Source organism: Labrus bergylta, chromosome 6, assembly GCF_963930695.1.
Source record: "Labrus bergylta chromosome 6, fLabBer1.1, whole genome shotgun sequence".
NCBI lineage: Eukaryota > Metazoa > Chordata > Actinopteri > Labriformes > Labridae > Labrus > Labrus bergylta.
In genome coordinates this window covers 31560774-31580659 of record NC_089200.1, presented here as the reverse complement: position 1 = coordinate 31580659, position 19886 = coordinate 31560774, and the positions used below count along the sequence as shown (strand labels likewise).

General features: G+C 39.1%; 2 protein-coding genes across 3 annotated transcripts in view; both read left to right on the top strand.

The window, feature by feature from the left end:
- The window catches only part of LOC114921391 (NLR family CARD domain-containing protein 3-like), a 148603-nt gene that overhangs the window by 22533 nt on the left and 106184 nt on the right, over window positions 1–19886 (top strand). The window lies entirely within an intron of this gene.
- Window positions 665–7490, top strand: LOC109999562 (oocyte zinc finger protein XlCOF6-like). Its single transcript, XM_020654626.3, has 2 exons — window positions 665–981; window positions 5297–7490. The coding sequence occupies exons 1-2, from the start codon at window positions 816–818 to the stop codon at window positions 7102–7104; spliced, it is 1974 nt and encodes a 657-aa protein (XP_020510282.2). The 5' UTR covers window positions 665–815; the 3' UTR covers window positions 7105–7490.

The window sequence follows — 19886 nt, the reverse complement described above, 5'->3', positions numbered from 1 at the left end:
GCAGAATGTTATGTATGGGAAGCAAGGAAGATGGAAACACAAATGGGAATACATGAGAAAACATAGAGAGCTACAGAACATTATCCAGTGGCACAAGTCTGGTTGTTTCCTCCTGTGACCTTAGATCTTTATAGTCAAAACAAAATGCAGAGTGAAAAAGGAAACTGGGCAGATTTAGTGGAACACAGATTGAAATATACACGTAAACCTTTTATCCCTATCTGTACATATGGTTAAAAAGTTTCTAAGAAAGGACATATTGGATTTGCTTTTGTCATTCCTGAATGAAATGTATGTTAAGGAAAGAAAAGCAGATCATTTAGCAGTGTACTCAAAGATGCAGAACACAGGAAAACGTAGAACATATATTATTACATTGTAATAAGTATGTAAATGAGAGAGAGAGATTGAAAGAGAAAATCAGAGCTACAGAGCGTGAATGGAATATGAGAGGAATACTGGACACAGAGGGAGAAGGAGATGAGATAAGAGCTGTCAGGAGGGCTCTTTATTCATTCTTATATTACACAAGGGTGACAGGAAGAATTTAAAGTGTAGAGTAGGGAAGTGACATGATGTTACACACTCTTGAACAGTAGGTGGCGGTATGCACCTTAAGCTGTTTGTGATCAAAAAATCCCAGAGAAGAAGACTTCCGGCAAGATGGAGGACCGGGTGCAGCATGTTTTCTGAGCTCCGTCTGCTTGTCCCACTTTTACAAATACTTTACCTTCCAACTCAATTCTATGTGATCGTATGAATCTCTAATACACCATACCGACGCTTTAACCATAAAGTGCTCCGGAAACTGCAGCATGACGACGGAAAAGAAGCTCTCTTCAGCCCGCAGTAGCTCGGAGATTGACGATCACGATGATGTTAAGATGGAGGTCTCTACCGAGAGCTACAGAAGAAAAGACCCTTTCTCAGCAGCGAAGAACCCACCAGCAACTAAAAAGAAGGACACTGGCTCAGAGGAAGGTAGGGAAGGAATGAACGAAGTCCTGAACGCAATAAAACAGCTAACTGGAAAAGTGGACACGCTAGGTACACAGATACAGCAACACTCACTTATGCTAGCTAACATAGATAAAGCAGTTTAGTTCAATGCGGCACAAATAAAGGACTACAAAGTCCAGCTTCAGACCACAAGCCGATAAGTGTCAACTTTAAAATGTGAACAATGCAGAGTTCATGGAAAGAGTCCTGGAACTCACTGCTGTCGAGTCAGCCCGTGTTTGATTTTTGCTGCGTATTTATCAGCGCCTTTACGGTAAACAAGAAGAGAGTCTGTGGACGCATGTGACACTGGACTGAAAGTAAACCCTTCAAAATAAAAGCCCGGCGATATATAGACGGATGAGTAGATAGAATGTGATTTTACCTGTATTAAAAATAAAAGCCTGGCAACAGACTAGATTGATTGATAGATAGATATAATGTAATGTGATTTCCCTGTATTAAATTGTAAATAAAAGCGATGTCTTGATAGGTTTGCAAATAATTTCAGTAACCTATGAAGATATCACGGTGGCCCTGAAGGTCAACTGTTTAAATATTTAATAATTGTGAAAAACAGTTCACTAAATGCAAAAATATTTAATTGAACACAAAAACATTTCAAAAGAAACATACAAACATTTTCAGCTTTGTGTGTTGACCGCTGACAGGCGCGTTTGTGTTTGTGAAGACAGGATGCCTGAAAGTCAATTTTCCTAATAACTGGAAACTTGTCGTGCAGCCAGAATTGTGTAGAAGTCCAGTCCAGGACCTGGAGCATGTAGAACTCTTCTGCTTAGTTGTTGATAGTTTGGCGTAAAGGTCATCCATGAGCGTTTACGTGCCGTCTTGTTAAGAAACGTGGAATGTTCTTTTAGTTATCAGACACCTGCAGCGGTCTCATCTGATCAGATCCGATCATTGCGTCTCCACATAAAGGTAGACGCGGTGCTCACGTCGGCAGGACGCCAGCGCTGTAACTGAATATAAGTGAAATCTCCTGAGTGACTGTACACTGACAGGATCAGAATCTAATGTTAGGAAAGTAAATGTGTTTTCTACATCCAAACGTACCACCCGAGGTCCATACAGTGAAATAACCATAATATAAATATCTGCAGCTCTATTACTGCACACAAACCTTTAGAGTTTCTCTAATCTTTAAAGTGAAGAAGACCTTCACACAGCGATACTTCAATTAACAGGATGAAACGTCTGCACATCATTTATAATAATTTAATGATCCTATGGCTCTGGGCTTGAACCATATCCCAACGACCTTCATATTATTCCTAAACATATTTCACTGTATGGACCTTCCTTTCTTAACATTCTGATCCTGTCAGTGTACACTCACTCAGGAGATTTCACTTGTAAATTAAAGGTTCTGTAACTTTTTACATGTTTTTTATCGTCCATTAATAAGTGAATAGTTAACTGACTGAAAAGTGGATGTTCACTGTCTATCTGTGTCCTTTATAACATTTTTTACCTGGGTCGGTTTTTCCGCCAAAGCTCCAGGAAATGGCGTGCTCCAGGAAATGGCGCGTTCTCATCGTCCTCCTCACTCCGCTCCACTTAGGGCGCTGACACACCAAGCAGACTTCAGAGAACTAGTGGTGCCGAAGGTCGCCTGTGGCGCCGCCTCACGTCTTGGCCAAAAAGTTGCACTAGAACATGCCACAAAGACTACAGCCACTGGCCAACCACCACTCTCCACTCCAGCAGGGGGCGGTAGTCTGTAATCGTCATTCCAAAAAGGGGAAACCGGAAGAGGACGAGGAAGAACGCGGATAGAACATTTTTTTGTTTTGATACAAGAAGACAATTTTCTTACCGCTGTTGCTCAACAGTCGTAATATAGGAACTTCTCATGGAGAATAATGTCTGATAAAAAGGTGAAAATGGCGTTGGCAGCCCTCTGTCTTTTATTAAACAAGAATAGAAGAGGTTCTTCCGTATTTCTTCTCGTGCACTGGCTCTCCTGTTTTGCTTTCTGAACAGCTAATCAGAGCGATTCCTACCCCCAACTGCACTGGCTCACGGCCAAAAAAAGGCCGACTGGAGCGGTGGGGTAGCGATGGAGCTGGACGGCCGGCGGTCTCCTTGGTGTGTCAGGGCCTTTACAGCGATCAACAGTCGAGACTATGAATCTAATATGGAATTTGTTAGTACAAATAAACGACCGGCCTCAAACACAACACAGACTTTCACATGTGTATGACCACTTACCTCCTCTGTAAACATCATGCCACTGAACATCCAGTATTTGGAGGACAATATTGATGCTCGTTTGTGTACGTACGAGCACATATGACAAGGACGCGAGCGAGCAACAAGTTACTGGTGCAGTTTGCCTAACGGCCTGTGGTGTCACTACGCAGTATTTTTGAAAGTTACATAAAGCTCGTGAAGGGATAAATTAAATTGCAGCAGGTGAAATATATTTACCAGTCCCTGAAAAATGTTTATTTTTTAAAATATTTTTCGCAATTATGAAATATTTAGACAGTTCACCTTCAGGGCCACTGTGTTACATCTATCTATCCATCTATCTATCTATGGCTCACTTGACAGCAGTCAGGGGAGCGGCTGTGAATGCTGTTTCTCCCGACAGCGTTATCAACACTCACCATGGCAGCGGCAGTAGCACAGGGGCGGCAGTAGCTCAGTCTGTAGGGACTTGGGTTGGGAACCGGAGGGTCGCCGGTTAAAGTCCCAGTGCTGTGGGCCGCTCCGTCACTCTGGCTTCTCTCCATTAATGCATGTTCATAGGATCCTGTTTGTGCATCTGTGTGTATATTTCAGCCTGTGTGTGTGTTCATGACTTACAGAGTGTAAAAACTGAAATTTCCCATTGCGGGGGATCAATAAAAGCAAAATCTTAATCTTAATCTTAATCTTAAATCTTAAATCACTAAGTGCAGCTCCGCTAAACACATTTCACTTCACAATAAAGGCCCTCTATTGTCATCTCTTTGAGGTGCTTTTATTGTGAAGCAGACGTATCAGGGGAACACAGTGACTTATAAAAATAGTTTTTAGCTTTTCTGTTTTGTATGCAATATAAATTTTTACTTTTTCAGTCACAACCTGTTTAATTGATCACCTGAACAAAGATTTGTCTTTAGTTATACAACTTTGAGATTTAAATCCTTGGGTCCTTTTTGCACTACACGAGATATTTGTGGTTAAAAAAGGACCAACATGAACATTTGAAACAAGCTACTTTTTACCTTGACTTAAGTCCATTCTTAATCTGGTACTTTGACTTGTACTTAAGTCAAATGTCATCAAAGTAACAGTACTTTGACTTGAGTAGAATATTTGAGTCCTCTTTCCACCTCTGGCTTTTCATTTGTATCTTTGTGACACCAAATTCAGGCCAACCTCTGCATAAGTCAGGACCAGACTCAAAGAATCTGGATCTGTCCCGATCTGTCCTGGCTTGTTAAACTTGCAGCAGGTCATGTAACTTAACTGAACATCAGATGGATCTATGCTGGTCAGAGGGTTCGGTTGACAGAGGGGACAACAAGTGAAAGACAGGAAGTCAACTTTCACCCAGGTAAAAGCCAGACAACTTGTGAAGGATGTCCATCTTTCCTTCATTGATCTCATCCACTGTGACTGACACTGCTTCTGCTCAGAGAGTTACTACTCATTTCATAGCCGTAGAAGCATTTCAAAGTGAGAGAGAAAAATCCTAGAAACCAAGGTAGAAAGGTGAGGAGGTTCCTGTGGGGCTGATATTCTCTAAATTCATTTGAAAGCACACTGTTTCATACCACTTTACAGCACTACTGCATTCAGCAAAAGTTTCGAGTCTACATGGTTCTTTATCTTCTCATGGCGTCTGTGCCAGCTTCCTCACCCTCTGCTTGTCAACAAATGCACGTTGTTTCAGAGTGGTAGTTGTAATAGTTTTATGACAGTGCAGTTGCAGTCAGAGACTTGCTGTTGGCGCCAAAGAGCACCAAAACTGAAAAGTTACATATTCTGGCTTTAATATAGTATCTTCAGTCTACCACAAGTCCCTTGTTTTCTTTCAAAAATAAAGGTAGGTGTGTATCCAAAAAGGAACTAAAGTAACCTAAGCTAAAGACAAAATTACAAAATAAGAGCATCACAAACTTTTTTTAAATTCAAAATGAGTGAATTCCAAACATGATTAAAATGTGATCAATTCCAGGTAACTATTGATCTTCAGCCATTAAAAATGAAATCATTTGACAGCCCTGATTAATATTAAATATCAGTCTAAGTACCTTTAATGTTTGTTTACTGTGTCCTGCAGATGTCCAGCAGCTGTTAGTGAGTAAAGAAGAGCTTCCACCTGAGCAGCAGGAGTGGAGCCACATTCTGGACCAGGAGGACACTAAGCCCCAACACATTAAAGAAGAACATGAGGAACTGTGGAGCAGTCAGGAGGAAGAACAGCTTCAAGGACTGGAGGAGGCTGATACCACCAAGTTCCCCTTCACTCCTGTCTCTGTGAAGAGTGAAGATGATGAAGAGAAACCTCAGTCCTCACAGCTTCATCAGAGACAAACTAAAGAGATGGAAACAGGAGTTGATGGAGAGGACTGTGGAGGAGCAGAACCAGAGAGGTACTCAGATCCAGAGAGATGTTTACAACCAGAGATTGAGGTCAAGATTGAAGACTCTGATGAACCTGATACTGATGACAGTGATGATTGGCAAGAGACAAGAGAAGATCTGTCAGAATTAAACTTGAAAAATAAGAAACTGAAGAATGGTAAGAGACCACATAGGTGCTCTGAGTGCGGTAAAAGATTTAACCAAAAAGAGCATCTGACCACACACATGATGATTCATACAGAAGAGAAACCCTTCAGCTGCTCTGAGTGTGAGAAAAGATTCAGCCAAAAAGGGTCTCTGACCAGACACATGTTAGGTCACACTGGAGAGAAACCCTACACCTGCTCTGAGTGTGGTAAAAGTTTAAGCCAAAGAGGAAGTCTGGCTACACACATGTTAGTTCACACTGGAGAGAAACCATTTAGTTGCTCTCAATGTGGAAAACTATTTAGAGAAAAGGGGACTTTGAAGAGACACAAAAAAGTTCACACTGGGGAGAAAGCCTTCAGCTGCTCTCAGTGTGAGAAAAGATTTCACCGAGAAGTGCATCTGACCACACACATGTTAGTTCATACAGGAGAGAAACCCTTCAGTTGCTCTGTTTGCAGTAAAGGTTTTACCCTAAGAAGAAGTCTGACCACACACATGCTACTTCACACAGATGAGAAACCCTTCAGTTGCTCTGTTTGCAGTAAAGCATTTCAACAAAAAGGAGCCCTTACCCAACACATGTTTGTTCACACAGGAGAGAAACCCTTCAACTGCTCAGAGTGTGGTAAAAGGTTTAGTTCTAAGGGAAAACTGACCAAACACTTGATAATTCACACTGGAGAAAAACCATTCAGCTGCTCTTTTTGCAGTAAAAGTTTTAACCAAAGAGAAAGTCTGGCCACACACATGTTAGTTCACACAGGAGAGAAACCCTTCAGCTGCTCTGGGTGTGGTAAAAGGTTTAGTTCTAAGGGAGAACTGACCAAACACATGATGATTCACACTGGAGAGAAACCCTTCAGCTGCTCCGTTTGCAGTAAAAGTTTTACCCGAAGAGGAACTCTGGCCACACACATGTCTGTTCACACTGGAGAGAAACCCTTCAGTTGCTCTATTTGTAGTAAAAGTTGTACCCAGAGAGGAAGTCTGACCAGACACATGTTAGTTCATACAGGAGAGAAAGCCTTCAACTGCTCTGGGTGTGATACAAGTTTTAGTTCTAAGGGAGAACTGAAAAAACACATGATGATTCACACTGGAGAGAAACCCTTCAGCTGCTCTGAATGTGGAAAACGATTTAGAAAAAAGGGGACTCTGAAGATACACAATAAAGTTCACACTGGGGAGAAAGACTTCAGCTGCTCTCAGTGTGAAAAAATATTTACCCATAAGACTAGTTTGACATATCACATGGCAAATCACAGAGGGGATAAACCCTTCAGCTGCACTGAGTGCAGTAAAAGATTTACCCGAAAACAGTATCTGACCTCACACGTTAGTTCACACAGGTGAGAAACCCTTCAGCTGCTCTGAGTGTGGCAAAAGGCTTCGTTCTAAGGGAAATCTGAACAGACATATGTTGATGCACACTGGAGAGAAATGCTAATCCTGTGCAATGGTAAAACTGATCCAGAGGAATCCAAGTTGCAGCTGCAGTCAGAATACAAAATAGGAAAATCTCAATGACACCTGAACATGCACAGGATTAATTAAGAGTGCAGAGGCCACTGGGCACAAAACTGCTGCAGCCTTTGATCACAAACTGAATGACAACACCTATAGATGTCATCTGCCATTCTGGATTTACTCAACATATTGTTAGAAGAAACAATAGAGATGTATTATAGCCTTCAGTGAGTATACCTAAATGGTATATGGAAATAAACACTTCAATTGTTTGTATAGTTGTTCTGTTATCATTTCTCTCTTTGGCCTTCTTTTTTCTGCTTCACTACTTTAAAAAAAATAAATAATAATGTATTTATTTTTAATTACAAGGACCAACAAATTAACACAATACACAACAAACCACAACAACAACATACAGACACATTACATCAAAACAAAAAACTAACAAAGATTAAAAACAGCAGTTTTCACAACCAGTAGAGCTAAATAAAATCATTCATATTCTATTCAATTGTATTTGATGTTCCTATATACATTACACTGAACCATTCTTTCAGAAATATTGCCAATGGAGACTATTCCCTTACAAAAACCTGACGAGTACCTCTGAGTACATGAGATAATCTCTGCAAAGGCAAGATGGACATCAGTTTTTCATACCACATTGAGATATCGAGAGGATCTTCGTCTAACCATTTCTGTAGCACTGAGGCGTGCAGCATACAAAGTAACTCCAAGAATGTACCGGTGCCTACGGTCACAGAAGTCCAGTCCAAGAACAAAATGATGAGGATTTAAAGGAATATAACGCCCAAATATTTTCCTTGTCTCATTTTGGGCCGAGAGCCAGAATTCTGTGATTTAAGACATGACCATAAGCTGACCATAAGTGCCACAACTACTTTTGCATTTCTGACATGATGATGAGCACGTAGGGTCATATTTACATCTGATAGCCGGGGTCACGTGCAGTCTGTGGATGATCTTATATTGAGTCTCATAGAATTTGTTTGAACATGTAATCTTTTTTGCATTTAATAAAATCTCTCTCCACATCTCATCATCGAGATGGTACCCAAAATCAACCCAGGAAGCTCTGCTACTGATAGTAGGGATGTTGATAAACATTTGATCATATGAAAAACGTAGAGTTTTTTTGTTTAAAGACGACGCTTTTAATAATGTATTTTCCAGCTGAGTCATATACAATACAGTATTATATGCTGGAATGGGTTTTATATAACTCCGAAGTTGTAGATAACGAAAAAACTGTTTGAGAAAGATCAAATTCATTCATGAGTTGGGAGAAAGATTTTAGAGTCCCATCTAAAAAGAGATCTCGTATTTGTGAAACACCAGCACTCTTCCATGTTTTAAAACCCCTATCTGTGCAAGACTGTATAAAATCAGGATTACATGAAATAGAAGCCAAAATAGAGTATTGAGTCACAATCCCAAAATGCAACTCACATGATTCCACGTTTTCAAGGTGTTTCTGACAATAATATTATCGTTCATTCCTTGTAGACTTATTGCATTGTTTATGAATGACATATCGTAAAGGGCGGTTTCACATCCAGTATTTTATAAATCCAGAAATGTAGAATTAGCATCATTTTTTAGTAATGTATGTCATTAATGAAGCCCAGTGGTAGTACATCACATTTGACAGAGCTAACCCCCCTTTGTCCACTGGTAACTGAAGTTTCTCCCATTTAAATCTTGGACGTTTATCTTTCCACACAAATTTTGTTGTCATACTATGTAATGATTTTTTAAAATTTAACTGGAATATAGTTGGGTAACATCTGCATTGGATATAACAGCCTTGGGAGGACATTCATCTTTACAATAGCAACACGGCCAAGTAATATGGATAAAGGGCTCCATCTTTGAAGATCTTTTCTAATTTCACTTACCACTGGGTCTAAATTCATTTTTAACAAATTACCAAAATGACAAGACACTTGAATCCCTAAATATCTAAACCCATTAGAGGACAACTGAAAAGGTATGTACTTTGCTAAATCAGAACATATTAAGTTTCCTAACGGAAAGGCTAGGGCAGGGGTGCCCAAACAGTCGATCGCGATCCACAGGTAGATCGCTGACTGATTCTTAGTCGATCGAGATGTTTAGTCAATATAAAATACAATCGTAAAATAGAAACGTGATTTCAATTTCATCTCATTGCAGTGTTCCCACACATAGACTATACCTGGGTGGTGAGCCAAATTATACTTCCTGTACTACCTGTTTGTATTTAATTTTTCATTTATTCATGAAATTGCTGCGTGCATGAGCGAGAGAGCGAGCGAGAGAGCGAGCGAGAGAGCGCGCGAGAGAGAGCGCGCGAGAGAGCGCGCGCGCAAGAGAGTGCAGGCACGCGCAAGGACGTGCAGGTAAAACCGGGGCAGGTAAATGTTTTACCAAAAAGTCATATATATTCAATTCAATTCAATTCAATTTATTTTGTATAGCGTCAACTCATAACAAGTGTTATCTCAAGACACTTTACAAAAAGCAGGCAAAATACCTAACTCTTTGTCTGTTAACATTACAAAAGAGCAGGTAAAAAGACCTTACTCATTGTTATGTTACAAAAAGCAGGTAAAAGATCTTACTTATTGCTATATTACAAAGATCCGGCCTATCCATCATGAGCACTTTAGCAAAGCAGCAAAAGTTACAGTGGTAAGAAAAAACTGCCTTATTAAAAGGCAGAAATCTTCGGCCGGATCCCAACAGCCTTCACAGGCCTAGACTGCGCCGGGGTTGGAAAGGGATAGGGGGAGAGATGGGATAAGATGCAGGAAGAGGGATAGGGAGCAAGGGGGTGGGGGGAGGCAGACCGTCCATCAACAATCCTGTACAATCCATCATCAATATATAGAAAGTATGCTGTGAGTATTAAGCACATTTGATGTAGCTGCAGTTACTTTTCTCTGCTCCTTTCTCTGCTGTCATGACTGTGAGCATCGCGGGGCACGAGACACACCAACATACAGCGCAAATGCACACACACACACTTGCACTGGAGCGCCAGCCACCACGCAAACCTTTTTACTTTTAGTGCTACAGCACACAGTTGATCCGTGATCCGTACAGAGGCGTGAACACACGTGACCTGGTCAAACGGTCGGTTCGACTTTACTCCGTTCACTCTCACCGTGTCTGCAGCTAATTTAACAAAAGCAACATCATCTCACAGCAGCCTGCTGTAGTCTGTGAACATCTCCACACAGATTAAAGTTGTTTGTTGTAAACTAAATTAAGGGAAAAACACGTGATATAAATAGCCTACAAGTAATATTAAAATGTACCCTAAAATGTGAGTTTAAAAAAAAGTATGTCGATATTGTATTATTTTTTACGACTCACAGAACTGTCATTTATTATATCTGAAATTATTTTCTGTTTGTTGTGTGAGTATTAAATGCATTTGGAGGCTGTCGGTAAAGGCTACGGCTCACTATGTGGACTGGTAGATCTCTGCAGACTGGCAACTTTAAAAGTAGATCTTGGTTCAAAAAAGGTTGGGCACCCCTGGGCTAGGGATTTTCCATAATCGACTTTATATCCAGAGAACATCCTGAACTCATTTATTATCTGGATAACAGCTGGGACTAGTTAAAAATAAAAGAACATCATCCACATACAACAAAATCGTATGTACTTGTTTCTTGGTTTGGATACCGGTAACAGAGGTGCTGGATCTAATCATCTTAGCCAAAGGTTCCATTGCTAATGCAAAAAGTAAAGGAGATAAGGGGCATCCTTGTTTTGAGCCTTTACTTATTGCAAAAGGAGAAGACATTCCCCCATAATGGAGACTGATGCTTGTGGTGCAGAATATAACAATTTGACCCACTCTATAAATCCATCTCCAAAAGCATACTTCTTTAAGGTTTTGAATAAATATTCCCACTCTATATTATCAAATGTTTTTTCTGCATCTAATGTCACCACTAAAGCATTGAGTTTTATTAACTTAACATACTGTAAAATACCCAATAATCTCCTGATGTTTGAACATGATCTCCTATTTTGAACAAAGCCTTCTGGTCATGTCCCACAATTTTTGGTATGATATGATTAATCCTGACAGTAATTAAGCAAAAATTTTACAGTCTGTGTTTTGAATACTTATTGGTCTGTAGGACTCAGGAAAATCTGGGTTTTTGTTTTCCTTTAGTAGAACTTTAATAGTGGCCAGTTGCAATGATTGTGGAAGTGTTTAATAGATGATGAATATTTAAACATGCTAGTTAATAGGGGAGAAAGGATTTCTTTAAAGGCTTTATAAATCTCTGGTGGGAGACCATCAGGTCCACAGGCCTTCCCCGATGCAAAGGTATCTATCGCCTCCTCAACTTCCTTACCGCTTATATCCATATCACACTTACTCCTATCTTCTTCAGAGACCTTAGGGAGTTTTATGCGTTGAAAAAAGTTATTCATCTTATCATCCATGCCTAGTGTTTTTGAACTATATAAAGAGGGGAAAAAAATCATTAAACACCTTTGTCATTTCATTTTTAGTATAAAGCAGCTTCCCATTCTTGTCCTTAATTCTGGTAATATTTTTTTTTGAGCGTTTGTTGTTTAGAAAAGCTTTAGTTGTTTCCCATAAGTTTGAAGGGTCTGTATATTCATTGTCATTCTCCTGGATAAATAATTTGAGTTCTCTTTGGGTCATAGGACAAAAGTTTGGGTCAGATAAAATAGCTCTGCTGCATTTCCAATTATATCTGTTTGAATAACTATTTGATATACAGATACCTAAAAAAAACTGGAGCGTGGTCCGATATATGAATAGATCCAATATAACATTTTTCTACTTTTTCAATAGAGATTTGTGGAACAAGGAAAAAAAACTATTCTAGAGTAAGACCTGTGAGGATTGGAGTAAAATGTAAAGTCTCTATTATCTGGGTTGAGCATACGCCAAACATCTACAAGACCGACTTCATTTAACATTTGACAGATAGCTTTTTGTCTGTGGGTTTGGATGGTTGCGAGATTACTAGGCTGCCTATCCAGTTTCCCATCCAGCACACAGTTCCAGGCACCACCAAAAATAACATGCTGGGAACTATACTGTGCAAGCAATGAAGTTCATTTTGTAAAAATATTCAACTGATATTTGGTGCAGCATATACATTTAGAATGGTTATTGATTCACCATATAAAAAAACATATAAAAACAGAAAGCAACCCTCTGGGTCAGATTCATAATATTCCATTTTAAATGGGAGGTCTTTATGAATTAAAATATAACCCCCCCTACTTTTGCTATTATATGAGGCAGAAAACACTTGCCCAACCCAGTCTCTCTTTAATTTTGAATGTTCTAAGTTTGTTAAATGTGTCTCCTGCAATAATCCAATAGTTGCTTTCTCTTTTTTCAAGTAAGATAGGATTTTCTTCCTTTTAATGGGATGTTTACACCCTTTAATATTCCAGGAACATCATATATATTAAAGCTCATATTCAGCCCACTGTTAGAAAATTTACAAATTATTGCTCTGCTGATAACCTTCATTAATATCTGAACTCATTTACAACACAAAAACATAAAACCAACAAAAAACAGAGACTTCACCAACAAAACAAATAAGAGACATAACACCATGTCTCCCATCCAAACGGCAATAGGCCCAATAAAAGTCAAAGAGACCTGTGTTGTGCCCAACCATACCCTAACAACTACAAAAAGGAGCCTGTGTCTGTCAACTATTATTGAAAAATTAATTATTGCCAGAACTTTGATATATACTTTTATAAATATACATATATATAGTTTAAACCGAAATAATTACAAACGGAACTGATTTCATTTGCAGTCTTATTGCTGGCATTTTAGAGAGTAAGAAAAACATGAAAAATAAAGAAGAGAGAGACAAGTGAGAAGTGCAGCTTCACTGCTTTTTATACATTTTCTAAAGAGGAGAAAGACTCTTACATTGGTTTTTGATTCAATTCCCACGGTAACCCGACTCGTCATTGTTGGGGTTTTGCAGAGCTAATAAGAGGGCAACATTTATGCTGGGTTTTAAATAGTAATATTTGGTTATTAAATGAACATTAATAATTATCCTTAATTAATCATTAATATAATTCAACAAATTATTAATCTGAGTTAATAAAAACCAGGGGCACCACTCTGATATCAGAGAACAATAACCAAATATCACAATATCAGTCCCGCATTAATTGATTAAATACTAATATTAATAATTAATAAATACCTGTATTTAATAAATTGAAAGCGTGAAATCCGTACACAAGCCCTCGCACCCAGCTTATATTGCAATGCACATACACCAGTAATCACAAACAACTGCTCTATGAATGAAATGGTCATGTGATTTCAAACATTTTGTACTTTTATACTTTTAAAGTACATCTTACAAATGATCACAGATGTTAAATACCACTCTGATCCTCCTCAGTGGATCACAGCTAAGAGGTAGATTAGAACCTAGAACAAGTTAAAATGTTTTGTATTGTATAGAAGGAAACATCTGAAGTCCCCATTGTGGAGTCCTTCTGGATGTTCGAAATATAAACATGATTTCCTCTTATCTTGTATGATGCAGTTTGCTCTTAGTAGCTGTAACAGAGTTAAAATGCACTTTTTGTTTAGTCCAGTTTACGATTTATATTTGAGATTTAATTTATAATTTATTTCTGTTAAGTATTTGTGAATTTTATCTTAACGAGTTATTTATATTTACTGTTATTTTAACAAATTTATGTTTCCTCCGTAGCTCCTTCCGTCTGTCCCTCACAGTGCCGTTTTGCATTGCTGAGGGTAAGTTGTATGTAAAAACGTTGCTGCATCATTATCTTATTTACTGTGGAAAATCAGTGATTTAAGTTTTGATGTTTATGTTTATGTTTATTTTATAAACTGATAGTAATACGATGTTAATCAGTCATTTTGTTTAGGTTTTGAGTTTTATATCACTTTGGAGACTGTTTGAATGTAGCGGTTTTGGCGCAAATTGTGTAATATCCTACAGCGCTTGTGTAACGTGATTGACGTAGTGCCGCAGATATTCTCAGTTAAAATAATATTTATTTTGCATGTGTAGGAGCAGAGGTGCAGAAAACGAATGTCCAGAAGGCACATTGAATGTTCTTTTGTCTTCTGCAGGTATGTTTTTCTTTGTATTTTCATACTTTCTGTTTCGTTTAACAGCCGCATGTTGTCGTTTATTTTGTCCACTAGATGTCACTGTTTTACCATTTGGTATAATATAAATGTGGTGTAATATAAATGTGTTATGAGCTCTGACAGTGCCGTTTTGCATTGCTGAGGGAACAGAGGTGCAGAAAACGAATGTCCAGAAGGCAAATTGAATGCTCTTTTGTCTTCTGCAGGAGAAAATAAAAGCTGGAAAACAGTCAAAGTGTGGTTTTCTTCACTCCTCCTGACCACATCCGTTACAGAAGCATGGACATGTTTTTATATTGTCGATCAAACTTTATTTTTGAAACAATTTGAAATGACACAAAATGTATTAGTATGAATTAGATTGTTATGCTATCCAGCTTCTAATCTTCTATTGCAACCTGTGTTCACAGAAGACAAGAAGTGCCTCCACCACATCATCCAAAGGGATCCCTGAAAGTCACACTGGATCTTTGACTCACAAGTTGCCTGATGATACTTGTTTTTTTTTTGTTTCTAACACTGACTGGATTCAACTAAGAAGAACACAGTGCAGAAGACAATTTAAAACATTACATTGGACAGATATCATTGCAAAAGGGATCAGAAGCATCCATCAGTTTAGCATTTAAAAGACAGAGTGTAAAAACTGTTGGATCAAAGAAAAGCTGCCTAGTGTTTACCTGCACTGGGTATGGCTGTTTTGAGGATTGTAATGTCCAGGTGACTGTAAAAGTGGACAGTGAATCATCACTGAAGGGGGTTCCTCTCAGGGTGACATTGAGCTGCACAAAGAGTTAAGAATGAGACCGATAAGAGCGGATGATAAGACCAGACATAGTCCAGAAAGAAGCATTTATTTGCACAGCCTGACTAGCCTGCAGGAGGCTGTTTTGGAGTCTGGATGCAGGGACCAGATTCTGAAAACCAGGGTTCTAAAAACTTTAACTTAGACAGAAAGAAAAAAGCACAGGCTGCACAACAACGATATGATCAGTCTGCAAATGATGTCAGCAGAAGAGAAAGTCACAGAGGGCAAACCGCCAGAGGGTGAAATGCTTTGGTCGAACAACACCATCAGTCTGTTCAATGAAAGGTCTAAAGAGGACATCAGGAAGTGAAGTCAAAAAGGCAAAAGGAGAGACCACACCTTTTTACATTGATGAACTTGTGTTCAGAAATCCACTGAAAGGATCCTCCCCTGTGCCTGTTGAAACATTTGTGACATGTGAACATACCACTGCATCAGTCTCCTGTTCTTTAGGCTCCTTTATCACAGACTGTGTGAAACTACATGGCCAGAAAACTCACTAGAGACCTGTGATGTGACGGCTCAGTAGTTTGAATGCAGTCTATTGCACAGAACCTATGTGGGCGGAGTTTCAGTGAGCTGCTCACACAGTATTACAACCATGTGACAGCACGTGGAAAGGAGCATGAGCTTCAGCTTCCTGTCCTACATCTATGCCATGAATAATTCAAAAGGACCTGTGCAGAACACAGTGAGTGATGTCATTAGCTAAATACATTTCAGTTTGATTTAGTTGCTGGCAAACACTACCTTCTTTTCATGCATGTCATCGGCCTTATGACTCGAGATCCTACTCTAAAACTACTCCATAAAGAAGTAGTAAGTGCTGCCATTGTCATGTCGAGTCCCTCTAGTGGTCAGAATGTTGAACAACATTTCCTGCAGATTCTTCTTCCCTCGACTGTGCAGCCGCTCATTGATGACCGAGGTATTGCAGAGGAAGACTTTGTGGTAGGTTCTTCTTTTCTAAATGTTAAATTCACACCTTTTGTTCTTTGTTTGTCACTTTTGAATCGTGTCAGTCCATCATCTGTCGTCTCATCAAACAAATCTAAATACATTCATAATGACATTATTATAATTTATTCACCATGAAATGGAAAGCCAAACGTGTACTTTCTCCCTCAGGCAGTTCTGTGGTCGGACCTTGACTGGGCGAGGCAGCTTGCTCTTCTGCATGAATTGTGTGTATTCATTTTGAGCTTGGTTTTCAAATGATTAGAATAACGTGCTTATCCTACAGGCGACCTTGGACGTCATGGAAACGTACCTCTTTATAAAAAGATCTGAAAAAACAAGTCGACCCACGTCAACTTTAGTGTCAAGACGTATAAAAAGCATCAACTGAAAGAACTAAGTTGTTGTTTTATGACTCAGTTTGAGGTCAAAATAAAAACATTTTAAAAATACTAATATGACTTCTGATTCATTCTTACACATATCTTAAAAACAGCTACGGTCGGGACAACAAGACCCAGGGGATGATGGAGAAGAGTCAGTGGGATCTAAAACAGACTGAGCAGATTGGAGGACTTTGTGCACATGTTCAAGGTCAGGCATCGAGCACTTCTGAGGGAATACCAAGACTCTGTAAAAAGTCAGAGCAAGGTCGGATATTAACGCAACGTTTCTACTAAATGTCATTGTATTTCCATGTCACTGGAGTTTGAGGTGTCACAAGGTGATCAAATAATATCCTCAATTTACGGCTTTGTACCTTTAAGAGATATGCTCAAAAAAGAATACTAAAACTGTCAGACGGATAAAAAATAAACTCAGATTACAGTAGAAATGTATTTTAAAATATGGGTTATCTATCAGTGCTTCACACATAATGGCATGGTCTCTTCACATCCACTAATCTGTGCTAAATAATGCTCATTCAATTGGAATATGTAGAGAAGAAAACCCTCAATATGCAGCCACAGATATGACCTTCTATTTGTAGTAACGACCCAGTTTCCTCTGTGCCTGTTCTAAACTGGATCCACACGGTCAATGGTGAACGGTGGAAAGAGAAGAAACAGTGAAGGAGAGGTGTAGACATCTCACCAACAACAAACAGAAAGTACAGAAGGTCAAGAAAAGATGTTGTTTGTGATCATATAATTACAGTATACCATGCCATGGGTTGAAATAACCACATGAAATCTAAATCTAATGATGCTGGGTAAATTTGTCATGATCAGGTTTGAAAGAAGAAAACAACCATCCACACGAGTTACAGCTTCACCACCTGATCTTAGCAGCATGCACTCTCTCAGGTTCTACACTAACGCTTTGCTGAATGGATGTCAGAGTGACTTGAACTGAATCACAAACTTGTAATTTTCATTCTTTTTGAATGAACACAGAATTACATTTATTTTGAAAGATGAGCTCGTGCGAGATGTTTGCAACATCATCCAGTTTGAAGGATCTTAAGGACACGACATGCCGCCCGTCTGAATCCACACCGGCAGAGGAACAAAGAAAAAGCACCAAAGACATGAGCGAGCCATCCCAAACAAATGTTCCCTTACAGCTGATCTGTTTGCACGTACAGACAGACGTCTGATAGGAGTTTGAAAACAGTCGGGTGTTTGGGGTTTTTCTTTAAACACAGTGATATGTAGCTGTTTGATATGAGAGCTTCTCTTCTGATAGTCAAATGTACACAGTTTATTCTGAATGGAGGGTGTTTGTATTTCATGGATCACAGCTGAAGTCTCCCCAGATGAACAGCAGCCATCACCACAATATGTGCCACCAATGGTTACTTTGACTACATGTGTTATAAGAACCCTTCAGATATTCAGTGTTTTTATAGATTCACCAGCAGATGATGAAACGGCTTCAAACTGAAGTCAAGTTGGAAAGTTACTCACTAAATGTAGGCTATGACACAACTCTGCAAAACACTTCAGCTATTTAATAGAAATTCACCAAACTGACACAAAGGTTATTTTTTGGTAATAAGAGCTGGTGTGGAGTCACCTGTAGTCAAGTTTGTTTGTGAAGTCAAGTTTGTTTGAATGTGAATATTTTTACTCTTTAGAGCATTTAGATGCTCCCTGTGCATTCACGCCCGGCTGAACATAAAGACCAGCAGGCTAACAAGGTTGTAGCTTATCGTCACACCTATATTGAGGTATTGTTTTGAGTTATTCCTTTAAGAGTTATTGATCCTGGAAGTTCTAATCTTTGAGTATCTTTCCAACTTTGCCTCAGTAAGCAACACTACATACATCTATATATGCTGAAAGTTCAAAGAGGATGTCATTTGGCTAAAGGCCGATGCTTAACATCTTTACAGCTTGAAACAGAAGGGCCGGACAACAGAAGCAGCACCGCCCCCGTTTTCAACACAACAGAACTCTGGTCTGCGTTCAACGACAGAAAAAGAAGATTGTCAATTGAACTATCTCCAAGTTTCAAAGTGATGGTTTGGAAGGCAGATCTTACAACATTTGTTTCAGATGCCTTCAATAAAACTCTGCAGCATTATGGCGGACTGACACTTTGTGTAAAGCAGGAGGGTAAGATATTGTGGAGGAAAGTGACCTACACATTCAAAAACATGACAAACTAAAAAACGAGGGAGGCAATTGTTACCAACGCAGGTAACCTACCGTACAAGAAGATCATTCATGCAGTCAAATAAAATCCATCACACAGGGCTTTGTGCAGAGCCAAGAAGACTAAAAAACCATCAAGAACGTCTTACAGAAAGTGGAAGAACTGAATCTGAAATCCCAGCTTCAAGCTCTTCCATTGTGTGAAGACTTCAGAGTCTCCACTGTCAAAGACTTCATGAACAGGAGAAGGTTCCCCCTTCTCAACTAGTGGTTTACCTGGTGAACAATGAGGAGCCGTCGGTAAAGCAGATGGAAAGAATAGCCTGTAAGAATAGACTAGAATCAACAAGTTCAGAAGCCAGCCTGCCAGTCTCAGAGCAAATCCCTCAAAATGAAGAAGACCGGGTCGGAGGCATCCTCATTACTGAGGACAGAATTCTAATTTACACATGGATATTCAACATGAAGGATAGATTCAACTGACTTTGAATATATACTCAGTGATATAATACCTGACGATGTATTCTGTCATGTGTTTTGAATGACTTTTTTGACGGGTTTTATCTCGACATCTCTTTCATGAGATTTACAGACGGTTTCATTTTCATTTGACAGAATTGGCAAATGTAAAGTTTTATGAAGATTTGTGACATGTTTGATTGATTCAGTAATATTAATGAGACTATGTCTAATGAATGAAGAATTACTTTGTGTTTTTTCAGCTCATTGTGGAAACAGAAGACGGCTGAGGTTGTAGTGGCAGCAGTTCCACCACAGGGATCTGTGCTCACTGTGTTCTTGAAACATTACAGGTACTACAAAGAGAGATAATCAAGTAGGAGAACCTGGTAACCTAGAATAAAAAAAAAACAATCATATTTCACATGTAGGTGAACTAGGTAAACATATAACTTAACCTCTGATTCAGTATTGTTGTGATTTAAATGTCATGATTGTTTTATCAACTGGATTTGTTTCTGTCCATTTTTAGATTTAGGTCATGGAGGGCCTCTTTCATCTTCATGCCACTGAGCTCAACCTCCAACACTACTGTGCTACCGCAGGCTACGGCATATCGTGGACGTGCTACAGAAGTTAATGGGCATACAACATGAGC

Coding starts and splice junctions, on each gene's coding strand:
- LOC109999562 (XM_020654626.3), top strand. CDS start 816: ATGACGACGGAAAAGAAGCTCTCTTCAGCCCGCAGTAGCTCGGAGATT. Junction 982..5,296: donor GGACACTGGCTCAGAGGAAG/GTAGGGAAGGAA, acceptor TGTGTCCTGCAG/ATGTCCAGCAGCTGTTAGTG.